Genomic DNA, 15,924 nt, shown 5'->3' on the forward strand with positions numbered 1-15,924 from the left:
AGCATTAATGAGGAACCACCAAATGTTCATATACATGTCAGAGAATAACTAAAAGGTTATAATTAAAAATGACAACATGGTGACTGCTTAACACAACTATATTTCATTTACCTAAAGATTAAACACACCATTTTCTACCTTACCTCCCAACCTGCAAATAATAGGATTCAGAACATTGTATGATTCCACCCCCCACCCCACCCCAAAGGACTTTAACTTCAAAGCTGTGAAACACTGACACAGATAACATACAAAGATAATTCAACCATTCTCCTGGCAGCATTTTCACGGAAGTAAACCAGATTTTTTTCTAGATAAAGTCAATTTGACAATTTGTTCACATCACCTTGCTAGACAGCCATCATCAAAAAATGAAGCTGTGTTTTTCTTTCTCCCTACTTCCTCTTTTCTGTAAGAATTCTTACATTCTTATTCTAAGATTGCTACCCTGGGAAAAGATTAAAAAACACTCTAACAAGCAAAATTTTTTTAGTTAATTGTGCAAGGTGGTGGTCTATCAAAGGGTAGAGCACACTAAACAGAATGGCCTAATAGTCTCACATGGTATTAAATTCTACAAGGACAGCAAGTTTGACACCATAATTAAATAGAATATTAATACTTTGGATTCATCTTACTTTGCAAAAAGAGCTGCATGGAATATTTTTATACTATTCAGCTTTAGAAGGATGTCAAGCTAATATTGCCTTGGAAAAAATTATGACCTTGGTACATTTTTAGGTGAAAAAAGCAATGGATGGTACAAGGAAACAGCTATAAATTACAGCGTTTGCTGGAAGTACGTCAGAAATGAAATGAAGTTAACTTTGAGAAAAACCACAAGCTGCTACTGTCTATATGAAGTAAGCTATTGATTCCTAGTGTGGTAATTGGCAATCTTTTTAACAACCTCAGGCAAAAAGTCCAAGAATTAAGTTTATGTGGAGCACGCACTACAGCCTCACTTCTGGATTTATTTTGCACTACTTCCAGCTTAATAAGTAGCGCATTTATGCTGAGTGGGGATGTATATAGCTGTGAAAAATGAACTGCAATATTTGTCATTATTTGAGCATGAAGAATTGATGGAAAACAAGTTGCATTCTTCTTAAGATTATTTTTAAATGTTATGGAAATGAACAGTCAGCTAATGCAAGCAATCTCAAGAAAATACTCACATAGACATTTGAATAAATTTGAGAACAGATGGGTGTTCGTGAAATTATTACATTTTCATTACAATGTTTAGCAGAGGTGCTGACTACCAACATATTTATTACCTTTGTTGGTTTGTTGAAAAGACAGGCACCTCCCCCTCGAAGTAAAAATTCTTTGTATTCTGCAATGCTGCATTTGGAGAATTTCCTGGAATGGTACACCCTAAAATGGCAAAAAATTAGCTGGGTAAATGCCTTGAAACACCAACAGTTACTGGAAGGGGGTGGAGGGGTCAAAACATTTTTTTAATACTGTAAATCCCAGTTTCTTACAACCACTGTGTGCAACAGTATGTCAGCTCAATCTTATTCTCAAACAGTAAAATCAGAACAAAATAAGAAGTTTTTAAACATTTTGCATTTTTATATTTCTGTTATATGGATCTGCAGTATATTAAACTGTAGTCTTCTAATCTTCTTAATAAGGTGAAAACCCACATTACCATAATAGCTGCTATGCATCCTCTCAATTGCATGCATAATGCGGTGTTCTCTTAAGTTTGTGTCCTGGTTTCAGCTGGGATAGAGTTAACTGTCTTCCTAGTAGCTGGTACAGTGCTATGTTTTGTGTTCAGTGTGTGAAGAATGTTGATAACACTGATGTTTTCAGTTGTTGCTCAGTAGTGTTTAGACTATAGTCAAGGATTTTTCAGCTTCTCATGCTCAGCCAGGGCACCTGACCCAAACTGGCCAACGGTGTATTCCACACCATGTGACGTCCCATCTAGTTTAGGAACTGGGAAGGGGGGGGCAGGGAATCGCCGCTCGGGGACTGGCTGGGTGTCGGTCGGCGGGTGGTGAGCAATTGCCCTGCGCATCATTTGTACATTCCAATCCTTTTATCATTACTGCTGTCATTTTATTAGTGTTATCATTATCATTATTAGTTTTCTTCTTTTCTGTTCTATTAAACCGTTCTTATCTCAACCCACGGGTTTTACTTCTTTTCCCGATTTTCTCCCCCATCCAGTGGGATGGGGGGGAGTGAGTGAGCGGCTGCGTGGTGCTTAGTTGCTGGCTGGGGTTAAACCACGACAGTTTGTTTTCCCTGCAGCTTCATTTAAAAGATGGATTACATTCCAGATCCCTGATTTCATGACAGGGTTTTAAAACTGTTCAATTCATCTGATTCTGTTAATAAGGTTAATTTTGAAAGTAAAAGTAATTATAGCCATAAGAAAGCTGTATAGGATCAGACTAAAAATCCACTTTACCCAAATCCCATCTCTGATTTTGGCCCTGAGGATGTGCCCACAGAAGAGTAGAGAACAGAGCACTGTACTACTACTTGCAGAATATTTTTCCAGCTTCCAACAATTTTCAGCTCAACTACTTTCTCAGGAAGCCTTATTTTGTCCTATTTAACAATCCTCACTGTATTTTCTCCCATAAATTTGCCCAAAATCTTTTAGCATCTACAAGATGCTACAGCAAGAAGTTTCACAGCTTAATTACAAGACTGGTAGAAGAACAACGTCATCCTGTTTGTCCTGTCACCTATTTGCTGGTCTCATTTCATGTCCCCTAGTTCTTACAGTGGAAGAAACAGTAATAATCTGCTATGTTGTTCATGATGTTACAGACTTCTCTCTTATTTCCTCATTTCCCAGCCTGATGAAAACATACTTTATTAGTCATTCTCACACACAAACTGTCTGATATTTTTATTAGCCATGTTTTGAGATGTGGGAATGAGAACCATTCACAATATTAAAGGTAACCATGCCATAAGGAGGTTCTCCATTCCTTTCCTAGCAGCTCACTGCTACTAAGCTGACATTTCCCCATTGAATTATACTATATATGTAAAAAATGTCTTCTGGCACTGATGGAGTTAAGTGAAAAAGGTTTTACACTGCAGCTAATTATTCACTCATTCCATTAGTCAGTCCTTTTTCAGCTTCTGGGTGACTATCATCTGCTCCTGGCATTTATTTTTTTTACTGTTACCTTATCTACAGAAGTTTGTTCCACAGCCTCTTCTACTGATATTTCCATCCGAGACTGGTACTTCAGTGAATTCACCATAGGAAGGAAGCTAGTATCTATTCTGATCAAAGCCTTACTTTGGATTCCAGAAGCAAACTTACCGAATAATTTTCTGTTGCATACGGTGCCCGACAATTACAAGTCTACAGGAAAGCCACACAGCAATTCTACTGAAGAACGAATTTCCAAATACTGTATGAAGAAACTAAGCTCATTCTGTCTTATTTATAACTAATTTTCTCCACGATTTTTGCAATCAAGCTTCCACAGTGACCAAGAATTCTAATAGGAAGTGATTTATGAAACTCAAAAACCTATGTTTCAGAAGCCATGCTTTTCTAATCAATTGCTTACAGTATAGATAAAAGAATCTCTGGCAGTGTGTAAGGGTAGAGGGCAATGAAACCTGGTTCCCTCCCATATAGATGTGCTTCCCCCTCAGACTTCACTGACCATTTAGCTAAGGATTTGAGAGCACTTGCTGAAAGTTTCAGGTTTCTACTTTTATTCACTGGAACAGAAGCAGAGAGATCTGTTCACGCAAAATTAGAATTTTGAAGGAATTGGGGGGGAAAAATAATTAAAATTTAGGAGGAAAATAGAAATATCACTTATCAAAAGTGTATTATAACACTTTTTCAGAGGCACGTAAAAAGTATAACTGGACTTATTTAATAAAAAATATGCATTCTTTACTTTTCAATCATTGTAAGTGTGGCAAAACATTAGTGAACACACTGCATTGCACTTCAAAATATAAGATTTATGAGTAACTTCTTAAAAAGTGAATAGCAAAGGGAATGAATTGCTGAAAGTTGAAATCATTGATCTGTATGTTTGGGTTGTTCCAACTGCTTCTAGTTTTGCATTTATTAGTACTAAAACACATGGACAAAACCCAATACACAAATATTTATGACATAATGTAAACTATTAACTCATTCCAGAGCCCTCAATTACTGATAGTTATAACATACCCTGTTTCCTCCATGATGCAACCACCCCAGGATTCAGTGCAGTCACACTCTTCTCAGGCAAGACCAAAATACAACAGAAAAGGAAAGCAGTTATAAATATGCTTAAAATAAAGTACTCACTATAAAAAGAGACCTTGACTAATTATACAAAGGTTAGATGGTTGCTTGGCTGTACAAATTCTAGCCCTAAAATGGAAGCCAGCCCACTTGAAGAGACACTAACATACTTAACATAAATGCAGTACTTTCAAATTACTATATATGCATGTTCTTAGCCTCAACACAAAGTTTCAGGCAGTATAAAAAGCCAAAAATAGCTGGCAACGTTCTTCCCTACATGCTCTCAAAACAGGCAGTAGAAGGGTATGTGCAGTACCCATGATACTGATGATTAAAAATGTTCACATTTCCTCCTCCCTAAAATGTGTACAGAACACCCTGAAGGAGATCTGTTACTGGACAGGCCACGTTTTTCCCCTTCAGCACAGAATTATTAATAGCAATGTGTGTATCAGCCAATCATTCATTAGAAAAAGTAGTTGAGTGAAAATGGATTTACAGTTTACTTACAGTTATATCATGTAAGTCAACAGCGACCAAATTCGTAAAATAAAACCAAAAGATCAACATCTTATGGCTGGTAAAACAGTTACAAACTGCCCGTAAAAATTATCTACAAAAGAAGTAATATTTTCAAGAAGAAAGGTTTCCACAGTGTTTCTCCACAGAAATATTCACAGATTATTTATATGGTTATTTCTGCTCTCTCCGGGTCTTTCATTAATCTTTCTCTACAAAGACTATCCAAATAAGGAAACTAAGCTATCATTTTAAAAACCTCTATCTTACAGTTAAAAAAGATACTGATTTCCAAACTATGTGAACTCTGTTTTACCTGTAATCAACAATCATATAGAAAGTATTTTAGCACTTTGCAAGTTTACACAATTCAAAAGCGACGCTTTACAAAACAACAACATTCCCTACTTTTCCACACTTTCCTAATTCACAGATTTCTGAAGTGATTACAAAATAAAGTCAGCATTATCATTCACATTTTTAAAGACAAAACAGAGAAAGTAGCAAAATTGCTTACAAGATGTCAGTGGAAAAAACCAACAATTTTCTTTAGCCCCAAAAAGGCCTTTTCCAGCAGCTTTTGCACCTACACTCTACATGTGTTAAGGTCACGTCAATCTAATCTGCTGGCTGCGAAGCAGCAAGGTAACAAATAGAGCAAATGTCACCCTGGACTAGGTTGTAGCGTCTTACTGTTTCTTCAATTATCAATCAGGTATTTTTGTATTTTAAGAAGTCAGTGATAGTTCTATAGGAATTACAGATTTTATTATAGTAGATAAGGAGTTCTGAGTTAAATTAATGGTGTTTTTACAATTATACCTTTGAATGTTGGTTATGAATCTCACCTCCTGACACAGGACATCACTGAGGTCATTGCAAAATGAGTGCTAAACTGGTGGTTCTTAGTTTGGTTAAACTCAAATTTTGATGCATATATTTCCAAAAGCAGCAGTTCTTGTTCTACAATTACAGCAAGTTTGGTATTTTTTCAAATATTACAAAAGAAGAGTTTATATATTTAGCTAAGGAGGACAAAAGAAGACTCCATGTCCATGCACATACTCTGTTTCCTGGCAGCTGGGTCCCATTGTATTCCAAGGTTCTGAGCAAGACTTTGTGCTAGTTCCTGCGCCATGGCCAAAGGGAGGCCATACTGCATTTCAAGGGGAGCGCAATTAAAAAAAAAAACAAAAAACAAAAAACAAACCATAAGTTATTGTAATGAACACTACACCCGCTCATTCTGGCTTACCACATACCTACTACTTCAGTAATTCTGTACAGCCAATCACAATTCTGTGTGCATGTAAGGAAAATAAACATAAGTACATAACAGAAAAAAATTTTCCTCTCTTAACCTGAGGGAATCCCTGTCCACTGGTTAACCTACAGAAAGGAATCTGATATATATGTGAAATAGTTTTGTATAGTATGATTAACCCATGTTAAAACAGGAGATTTTCATTATTGATTTAACACTGCACTGAGGAAAAAAAAAATAAATCAATACACAGGGACCAAATTTTTCTAGTTTTAATGTTAAAAAAAAAATCAGTAAGAATTACATGTCATCAGCACCTTAGAAGATCAAGCCTCTTATAGTGAGAAGACCCAAAAGGATATTCAGTGCTATATTTCAAATATGTCTGTCCGAGATTTTTGGGTCTAAATTTCTGTCAAATATACTAAATGCCAATTTAAGATCTTATGAAGAGAATAATGCAGACAGGAGGAATGCTTTTTAATAAGAAAAGCATAGTGAGCAATAGTTTAATGATGGTAGAAGAAGGTTGGCTGTGAGAATCCTAATTTTTTAATATGTAAGTTATCTTTAAAGCCCTGAATACTGAAATATACAAACTGTGAAGTTATAATGTACAGTTTCTATTTTATTTCACTTTAGTCGTGAAAAAAAATTACCTCATTCACTCCTACTCCTCTGGTCACAGAGCAAACCCCTCCAAAGTAACTTAAGCTGCTCCTTTTATAATGAAATGTCACATTCCTTGCAGACAAACAAAAATAAAGAAAATACAACACATTGGCATTGGGCACCAAGAACTTATTGAAAGATCACACTTTCACACATACTATGATACACTGCATGCACATTAATCCTCATCTAGCATCAAAAGCAACTGCAAGTTTATAAACAGAACACCAACATCAAAAGAGTTGATTAGATACAACCTTTGACAAAAATACTATTTTTATCTTGTAGAGTCAGAATCAGTCCCAACCCACAAACAAACCAAGCAGAGAAAGCTAGAGTACCAGATTTCTAAGAAAATACAATGATAACAATATATTCCAATTTATAATCTGTCAGGACGGAATTCTGTACTGAAATGTATCAGTATTGAGAATTTTTTTAATTATGCTCTTAATCCAAACCAATATAAGTTCTAGTTTCAACTCCAAATAAAAAGACTGAGAAGCCTACCTAAAGGGAAAGTAATTCAATACTGCTCTTTAACCCTGCCTCCTTTCAATTATTGTTAGTAAGCCCCAAATAATTTAATTAAATTAATGTAATCTGGAAGATATAAATTAAATATAGATATAAAATAACTATAAATTATTATGAATGACACTTATTTTAACTTCATATGCATAATAATAAATCCATGCGGCCCTGGGCACCCACAGCAAATGACCCTAATCTTTGAAAATTAAATCCTTTTACAATAGTAGAATCAATGTCCCTTTTGTTTTTTTTTAAATGACAGGATACTCCAGACAGGTATATATTTATTTTTTCAGAACATTCTGACAGCCATCAGAACTTTCAAACTGCAGCTCAACTATACTAAATGCTTAAAGCTAGATGCTTTACAATGGACAGAACTACAGTAAGGGCTGAGGTTAGCAGGCACTTCTGGAAATGGTCTAGTTCAACCCCCTTGCTCCAAGGGGGCTCAGCTGGAGCAGGCTTCTCAGGGCCATGTTCCATTTGTTTTTTTAATATATCCAAGCATGGACACTTCACAGCCTCTTTGGGCAACCTGCTCCAGCATCTGACCACCTTCACATTGAAAGTTATTTCCCCAATGCTTAAATGGAATTTCCTGCATTTCAGTTTGTATTCAGTACCTTTCACCATGCACCGAGAAGACCCTGTTTGCCCACTGACAAACTCTTCAGCAAAGGACAAAATACATGCATAAAAGTAATTAAGAGTGCACATCATCAGCACTTTGCATATGTTATGAAAAACGCAATTAGCATTTTATTGCAATGCCTGTATTAAGGCAGTATAGCTATGACAGAGGCTGGAGGAAATTCTTCATCCCCTATTTTTATCTTCCTGTGCAGAAGAAAAATGATAGAAGAATCACAGGGAAGACATTTGTCACTCCATCCTCGTGTATGTCATACTGCTGGCAGAAGGCTTAAGATCTTTATGCTGCACAAGTGAACACACTCTTCCTCCTCTTTGCTTACAATGCCATGAAGTAAAAAAATACTGTTGCCCAAGGTTGATGTGCCTAATGATGCAAGCAGAATCTCCCCTCACAATGCATTTTGTCTCAGAAAACAATTCATTACAGCTCTAAAGAAGACCTTCCATTAACAAATCATCACTGCAGCTACGTATGTGAATAAATACAGTAACTGGAATGCTCTTGTGGTAGCACATAATTCTGTCAGCTCTGCCCCCTCCTGGTCTTTACTGGGAAAACAGTACATTACACACCTGATTAGCAAAACCAGGTGTCCTTAAGGGCTCATGAGAAGACACTTCAAATATGTGACACTGTCTCCAGGTTGCAAAGACATTAAAATTTCAGTGTAGATATATATCAACATGACCATGGTATATACTACACCTATTAAAAACAGACTAACCTGTTAAAAAATAGATTAAGCTTCCTAAGGAAGGCAGATGTTGATTGATGTAGTGACTACCAAGCAAAAAACTAAGCAAGAAGAGACAGGTAGACAAAAGCAGTAGACAGAAAAATATACAATAACGTAATAGTCTAAACCATTGTATGATGGTACATACGAGAGCAGGTGCACAGCATCAGCATGCTGTTTGATGTAGTGCTGTCGATATTTGGAGAAATCATGAAGCATCTGCAGAGGATTAGGGTGAATATTAATACGATCTCTGTCTGTCCAAGTTTCCACAGCAACAAGAACCACCCTGGTGTTCAGCTGTTCCTTGTATATCTGCGGGCAAAGACAGGACAGGCATAGGAGTAGAACACTGGGTCAAACATGCACAGTTAGCCAGTAAGAGTAAAGCGGAAGGACAAGAGGGATAAAGCAGGAGGGAAACATGGGAAACCGTTAGCTGGTAACGCCTTGGATTTCCTAAAAATTAATATTCTGATCAACTTAAATTTTATATTTTAGAGGACAAAAAAGCCCCTTTGCTGCTCTTTTTCTGAGCTACTCCCTTTTCTTTGAAATTCTAATGTCAAATAATTTCACCACTGAGTTTTGCAGAAAACCTGTACAAAAATCAGCAAAGAAGAAATGTAAAGGTATACTGGGTGATCTTAAAGAAAAAGAAAAGAAAGATCTCAAAGACAAAGAGTAGCCAAAGCCAATTCCTAAGTCAACATTAAATAATTTCTCAGTTCTCCAGTATATCCAAAATTTAATTCACATAATTCTTGATTTTAATTTATACTATGATCACTTAATGCTACCTAAGTAATGTGAGAATTAAATAAGAATATTAATTTTTCTATTAATTTTAATGTCACTGTAGCAATAGACAAGGAAACAACGATTAGGCCCTAATAATTACAAAACAGCTTTATAATATCCATTTTAACTTTGGCATGATACTTCATTCTGAACTAAAACTGCTGCTCTCTTTAGGTTCAGGTCATAAAATGCCAAATTTTATTAAGTAAAGTTATTCAGAACTTGCACATCTACAAAAGAAGCATTCCTTATCCACAATTGACAGTCTGCCCATCAAAAGCCTTACATGGGACACGAAGAATAGTTAGTGATCATACTTAGTTGTGATCTAAAAGCACCAGATAATTAATACATTGGCTGCCTAATGCATAAAATACAGAAAAGGCAAGTTCTTTGATCACCTCCATGAGGCACCATATTTAATATTTGCTTTTATTATCTTTTTGCCAAATTATACCTACAATACACTAGACAAACTGCAAATATCCTCCTGCAGTTATGACAGATATAATGAATGAACTAGCACTGACTAGCATGCCAGTCTTTTGTACCAAGGCAGCATTATCCTTATAAAAAAGTCAGTGTATAATATTCAGCTTAGAAAAAAAGGCAATAAATATAGGAGCAAGAGAGAGCAACCAGCTGAGCTCAATTTTGTCCAAGAACTTTGAAGGAAAAAAGAATATTAATATGCTTCAATTTGAGGGAGACAGGCTGAGGACATACATAGAAAACGGTTAACAACATGAGAAAAATCAATAAAACTAAACCCCAGAAACTACATATAGGTGGATCAATAAAGACTTTACTTGTGTTTGCTGGGAGGAAAACCGTATTTCCTGAAGCAAACAGGAAGGAAAGAATGGAAGAGGGGGCAGAGAACGTGGAAGCCTCTAAAAGCCAATATCCTTTTCCCAGTAATATATCAGCAAGAAATACAGCCCACTCCCTATGAACACAAGGGAATAACAAGGCGGAAATTCCTGCTCCTTTTCATGCTTTGTTTAAAGAAAAGGCCATTAAGATGTCATTTTCCAAGATCTCTATCAGGGAACTGAATTCTACACTGGAGAGAAGCTGTTTCTGTATACACACACAGAGCAAATAAAAATGGAAAGACAAAAGGAATAGTCAGAGAAAGGAAAGATAGATTAAATAACTTTTGTTAAAATGCAGAAGGAATACAAAGAAATAATGATCAGTTGAGAAAACAATGAAGATGCCACCCTTCCTTTGGGAATGTCCAATATAAATTGCAGAAATATTATTTCAATTATTTTTATATGCTCTAGTAACTTTTCTTCAGACTACTGGCATTTTCAGACCATTACACAAAAACATTCCAGAACACTTCCAGTATTCATGTATTATAGATATATTCACCTAAGTTTTCAATATACATACAGTATACATAATACTTATATGTAAGATACTAAGAACAAATACTGTATTGCTTCCTCCGAACTAAACAAACTGTTGACAATCTTTTGCACTGAATCATATCAGGCAATTCTATTGGTATCAATAAAGTCACATGGAAAGGAGACTTAGAGTCAGAATTTTGCTAGCCTTTGTATTCATCACTACTAGAAAACCTATACTGTTTGAAAATGTATACTGTTTTTACTACAAACACAGCTCTGAAATGTGTGTGGTCATTACACATACATCAAAGAGGAAAAAGAAAAATCAAATTTTACCACAAATCTTACTTTTAGTTTATACGCTCTATGTGAAATCGTTCTAAATTTAGTCACAGATACAAGTATGGTACCTGTGTCAGTGCCACCCATTTATCATGTACTACAATGGGATTTTGCATTTTTTAGCTATACAGATTTATGAAGAAGAATTTTTATTCACACTCTCTTCTCCTCTGAGTAGATATGTGTATGCTTTGTGAACCATACTTGCAGCTTCAACCACTTGTAGTTAAGATTTGTTTCACAAATCTAAACTCAATTAAATGTCATTTTTAAGCAGTGAATGATACTGAAAGCTCCTTCAAATTTGAAATCCCTCCCTGCCAAGGGCAAACTCTGGCAGTTGCAAGCTTTGAGAAAAATGCCAAGGACAATTTGGTGGTTTCTTACACATCCACCCCAGGCTATTCTTCTCCAGAGGAACTGGAAATGAGTTTTAAAATGTAATTTTTATGGCTGCTGTTTTTTTTTTTATCCTGATATCTGCTAATTTTAACTTTTTTAATACAGTGCTAAACTAACAAAGTCAGTGATACCATTTTCAGAAGAAACATAGATACTTACAGCATCTACAAGGTTTACCACAGACTTTGCAAAATTGTTTGTGTATGCATTTGAAGAACGGTGCTTTTTGAACTAAAAGGAGAAAAAAAAGTAGAACACAGTGAGAACTTCAATATTTATTACTAATTCTTTATTTTTACAGCAAGAAAGGAAAATTAATATTTTAAGAAAGAGTAACAGAAAAACTCAAAAAGCTTTTCAGATCACAGCCTGTATCTCATATTCAAGAATCCCTGGAAGATAAATGAAGCCATGTATGCTAGACAGCCTTTCACATCTATGAAAGGAGCATTTAGCCACAAGAAATACCCTATTTAAAACCAGACTTCAAATGTTCGAGACCAAATTACATGTCAACATGAACATAAACATAAGCTCAAAATTGAGAGGATGCTGTACCCATTAAAACTGTGCTTAACCTGATGAGTTAAATATCAGACTATACTAGCCACATTCCATGACTATAATTATAAGACATGAAGATGAAGTATTTACCACTTGTCCTGTGTACAGCTCTTTGCAAAGGCATCCTGTCTCTACTACAGCACAAGACTTTTATGATGAGTAGCATTAGTTATACCAAAGCACAAAAAGGAAGAGGGAGCGCATGGTAAAAGTAAATATGTGTTTGAATGTGGAAAGAGTTAAGCTGAATAGCTTAAGTTTTAACTGCAATTTTTTTCCATTTCTATAGACTTAGATGAGCTGTATTACAAGATCTGCTTCCTAATTTCTGTGCAACTCATTACAATTGTTTCACGTCTTTCCTCATCCTGCCCCACAAGTCCCCTCTGTTCCAAGTCAAATTTTCCAAAGATGCTGCTATGGTATCTGAACATAAATCCATGACTTTCAAAAAACTGTAAAATCATAAACCAAAATGGCATTACACGATATGATTTGCAGGCAGGAAAAATAAGTCTTCAAAATTTCACAGAAACAGAACACAAACTTCCATAGAACAAAGACGGTAAACTGTTACTAATTTCAACTACTGGTTAAAAGCAACAAACCTCATCACAAATCTCATGAGCAAACATTATCGAGTTCCATGAAAGTGTCAGCTATTCCCACTCCAAAACACAGTGCCCGAAAAGAGGCCTTGAAACAAGAGGGTCTGACTCTTCTCTGAGCAACTGAGTAGCTACTCTCATCAAGTTAGATGATTAACTACCTTCCCAAATTAGAATTACAAAACAGACAAATCCTGTTTACCAGAATTATGCTTGGTGCAAAGGCGAAAGTAAAACTAGAAGACATATATGCTTTTAAAAGTAAATAATCTGTTTCTCAAATTCAAAGTCAGAAGTGACACACACACTATATCATAACAAATTTTCCATCCCTTTACATTGCAGTTATTTTTGCACAAGCAATCTAGTTTTATATGGACGAAATGCCACAAAGATAACAAAAAGTTCATCAAACTTAAGGATGACACTCATTCATTTGACTGTAGGAAGATAAATTTTTTACATATCCAGTTATTCACTGTTAAGTTCCACAATGCTTCAGCACATCCACAGCAGGTTTTAATACCCAAAGATCCTACAACATAGGTTTGCAGAGACCCCCTCCCCTATAACTATTCTCAAAACAAAGCACTTCCAGCTACAGCACTAGTAGGCGCGTAGGATGTACACTCAGTATCCATATCATGGACTCTGCTCCCCAGGGAACCATGATACAAGAACAAAATAACAGGGCAGAGGGGAAGGATGGCTTTGGTTTTTTGTTTTGAGCCAATCCCAAACTTTCCCAGAAGTGGAAAGGTAAAATAATATGCTTTGGAAAATGTTCTTTGTTTTTGTGAAAGTATTTAAATGCCCAAATCACCAGTAATATACAACATATTCTGTTTAAACACAGCTCCTAAAACAGAAATTACATCAGTAGAAAGTGCAACAACCTAATTAAATATGTTGAGCTGTGTCTTTAGTGTTACAGGAAGGGTAAATTTTCTGAAAATACATAGTATTAACCACTTAACAATCCAAGGACCAGAGGTTTAAGGTACTTCTTCCAACACAGAACCTTGCTGCAGGAGAAACCTGCCCTCTACTGGTAAGCAGAAAACCTTAAAAGTACATTTAGTGAGCTCCTGGATTGGCAGGCTTTAACTCATAATAGTGAACGCTTCCTTAAGTATATCCATTTTATTCCTTGAAAAGAATTATTATCTGCTTCTGAGTCACTGCCAACTCTGAAGCAAAAAAATCTTGAATGCTTGTGGTCTGAAGTTCTAACAAATTAAAGCCTGAGTGGAGACAACAGTTAGTGTCTGTAACAAGTGTACTGAACAGGATGGTTGTCTGTCCTTTAAACATGTCTGTAATACAAGAGGCCAGAGGAAACAGACATAGAAATATTATCTCTTCAGAAGAAACACCAACCACAGACCTCAAACGAGACAACAAAATGTCTGCAACTGCAGTTACTGTGCCCTACCCCTAAACAACTAACACATGAGCACTCTTAAAATAGTTTCCTACCAAGTGGCTTTACAAGTGAAAACAGTTGAAGAAATTTCTGTCCGACTCTTTCCATCCATTCAAATTCCCCCTCCATTGCTGAATTGACACAGATTAAATATAGGTAATTTTTGCCCAGACTATTTCTATGATTTATTAAAACAGATGAGGGAAGGTTGTATTATATGTCTATTCAGCACTGGAACAAGTACAAAATACTGCATCCCATTCTGGTATCTGCTATTTCTGGCTCTTTAAAATCATCCTTCAGTATTGACAAAAGAGCCCACAATAACATAAAGCATTGGGAAAACATGCAGTAGAGTGAGAGATGCAAGGAGCTCTTACAGAAACTTAGAAGTTTATTTTACTTGCCCATAAAATACGCAGAAACTGTTTTATCAACAGAATTTTATTTTAAAAATGGTCTTGCTCACACAGAAGCAAAGTCATACCAAGAGTTGATGATCCTTATTTGCCTCTTAGTCAATGTTAACAGCTGAGAAAGCTAAGCGAGACCAGGGCTCAGAACAAGGCACAATCAGGTGGGTTTTTTTGCGTAATTCGCTCTTGGTTGCAATATATTCTTTGTTACTAGAAAACTTTTAAACCTACACTGAGTATTTTTCCATAAGAGATATGCTTTAGTTAAAAAGTAGCTATTGGACTTAAATTTGTGATGCTTTTGAAAAAGGGTCTATAAAATAGTTGTTTAGGTTTACAAAAACTTATTACTCTCCAGGCCCCCTCCTGATTTTTCATAAGGGTAACACACGGACACTTTGATAGCCTTACTTGGTATAACTAGTGATAGTAGTAACATTTAAATAACAAAATGTCACTTGGTCTGATTTTTTCCAGTGATCCCTCAAGACAAAAAGGAAAAAAAAGTGGACTGCTTCCCCCCCCCCCTTTTTTTGTTTTTTTGGGGGTTGGGTTTTTTTTAAATCAAATGACAAACACTTTCTGAATTGAGCAAACAACTTACCTTGTACTTCATTATGAATTCTGTTTATGAGTATGGCATAGCCAGGAAGAACAATCAGATAGTTTTGTCTATATGCCTTCCTGCATTAAAATTTAAGTTAGTAAAACTAAAAGTAACAAGTTCTGACCTCTTTCTTTATTACTTTAAGGATAGGATATAATTTTAGAATGTTTAGTATGTTTATTCTGGACATAAATATTTTGTTGCTTTACTTTGTTGGTTATGGGCATATCAAATTATCCATATGATACCAAAGTGTTTCAGACATATTTTGAATATATAACTGCTGTAGAAAATCTTCGGTAACATTAGGCATTATTAGGTACTATGGCCTATACTCTGTCTTACAGTACAAATGTTAACAGATGCTGATAAACAATATATTTGACCCAAAGTAGCTGATGCAGCACAGTGCTGTACATCAACCTACAAATTATAATCAAAAGGAAGATTACCACTGAATTGATATACTTACCATTTTATGGTCATTGACTATCATGAGCTCCAGATATTTCATTTCTTCAAAGATACCACGAGATGCCTGACGGATTAAAGAAATTCTCTGAGAGATCATGAAGATGTAGCTATTTTCAAAAATAATTGCAGCTGATTTAATAGGATTACACATAAATATTATGTAGGATGTATAAACCTGTAAAAACTGGGTGAGACATTCAGCTAGGGTAAAAAATCATAGCTCCAGTAACTTAGTGAGTTATGACAGACACTGGCTGAGAACCTGAGTCACATCATTAAGAAAGTTTAGAGTCT

At 35.6% G+C, this 15,924-nt stretch overlaps 1 protein-coding gene across 6 annotated transcripts in view; it reads right to left on the reverse strand.

The window, feature by feature from the left end:
* Nucleotides 1-15,924, reverse strand: part of ADAM23 (ADAM metallopeptidase domain 23) — an 83,583-nt gene that overhangs the window by 31,844 nt on the left and 35,815 nt on the right. For 5 of the 6 annotated variants that reach the window (XM_075028210.1, XM_075028212.1, XM_075028207.1 and 2 more), the window contains exons 9-15: nucleotides 15,629-15,694; nucleotides 11,695-11,766; nucleotides 8,775-8,941; nucleotides 6,686-6,770; nucleotides 5,828-5,918; nucleotides 4,184-4,232; nucleotides 1,281-1,380 (exon numbers count right to left, since the gene is read on the reverse strand). In XM_075028210.1, the coding sequence (XP_074884311.1) occupies nucleotides 1,281-1,380; nucleotides 4,184-4,232; nucleotides 5,828-5,918; nucleotides 6,686-6,770; nucleotides 8,775-8,941; nucleotides 11,695-11,766; nucleotides 15,629-15,694 (630 nt within the window). The remainder of the gene's footprint in view (nucleotides 1-1,280; nucleotides 1,381-4,183; nucleotides 4,233-5,827; nucleotides 5,919-6,685; nucleotides 6,771-8,774; nucleotides 8,942-11,694; nucleotides 11,767-15,628; nucleotides 15,695-15,924) is intronic. The other variant, XM_075028211.1, reaches the window with a different exon arrangement.

The sequence above is a fragment of the Buteo buteo genome, chromosome 5 (genome assembly GCF_964188355.1).
Source record: "Buteo buteo chromosome 5, bButBut1.hap1.1, whole genome shotgun sequence".
NCBI classification, from domain to species: Eukaryota; Metazoa; Chordata; class Aves; order Accipitriformes; family Accipitridae; genus Buteo; species Buteo buteo.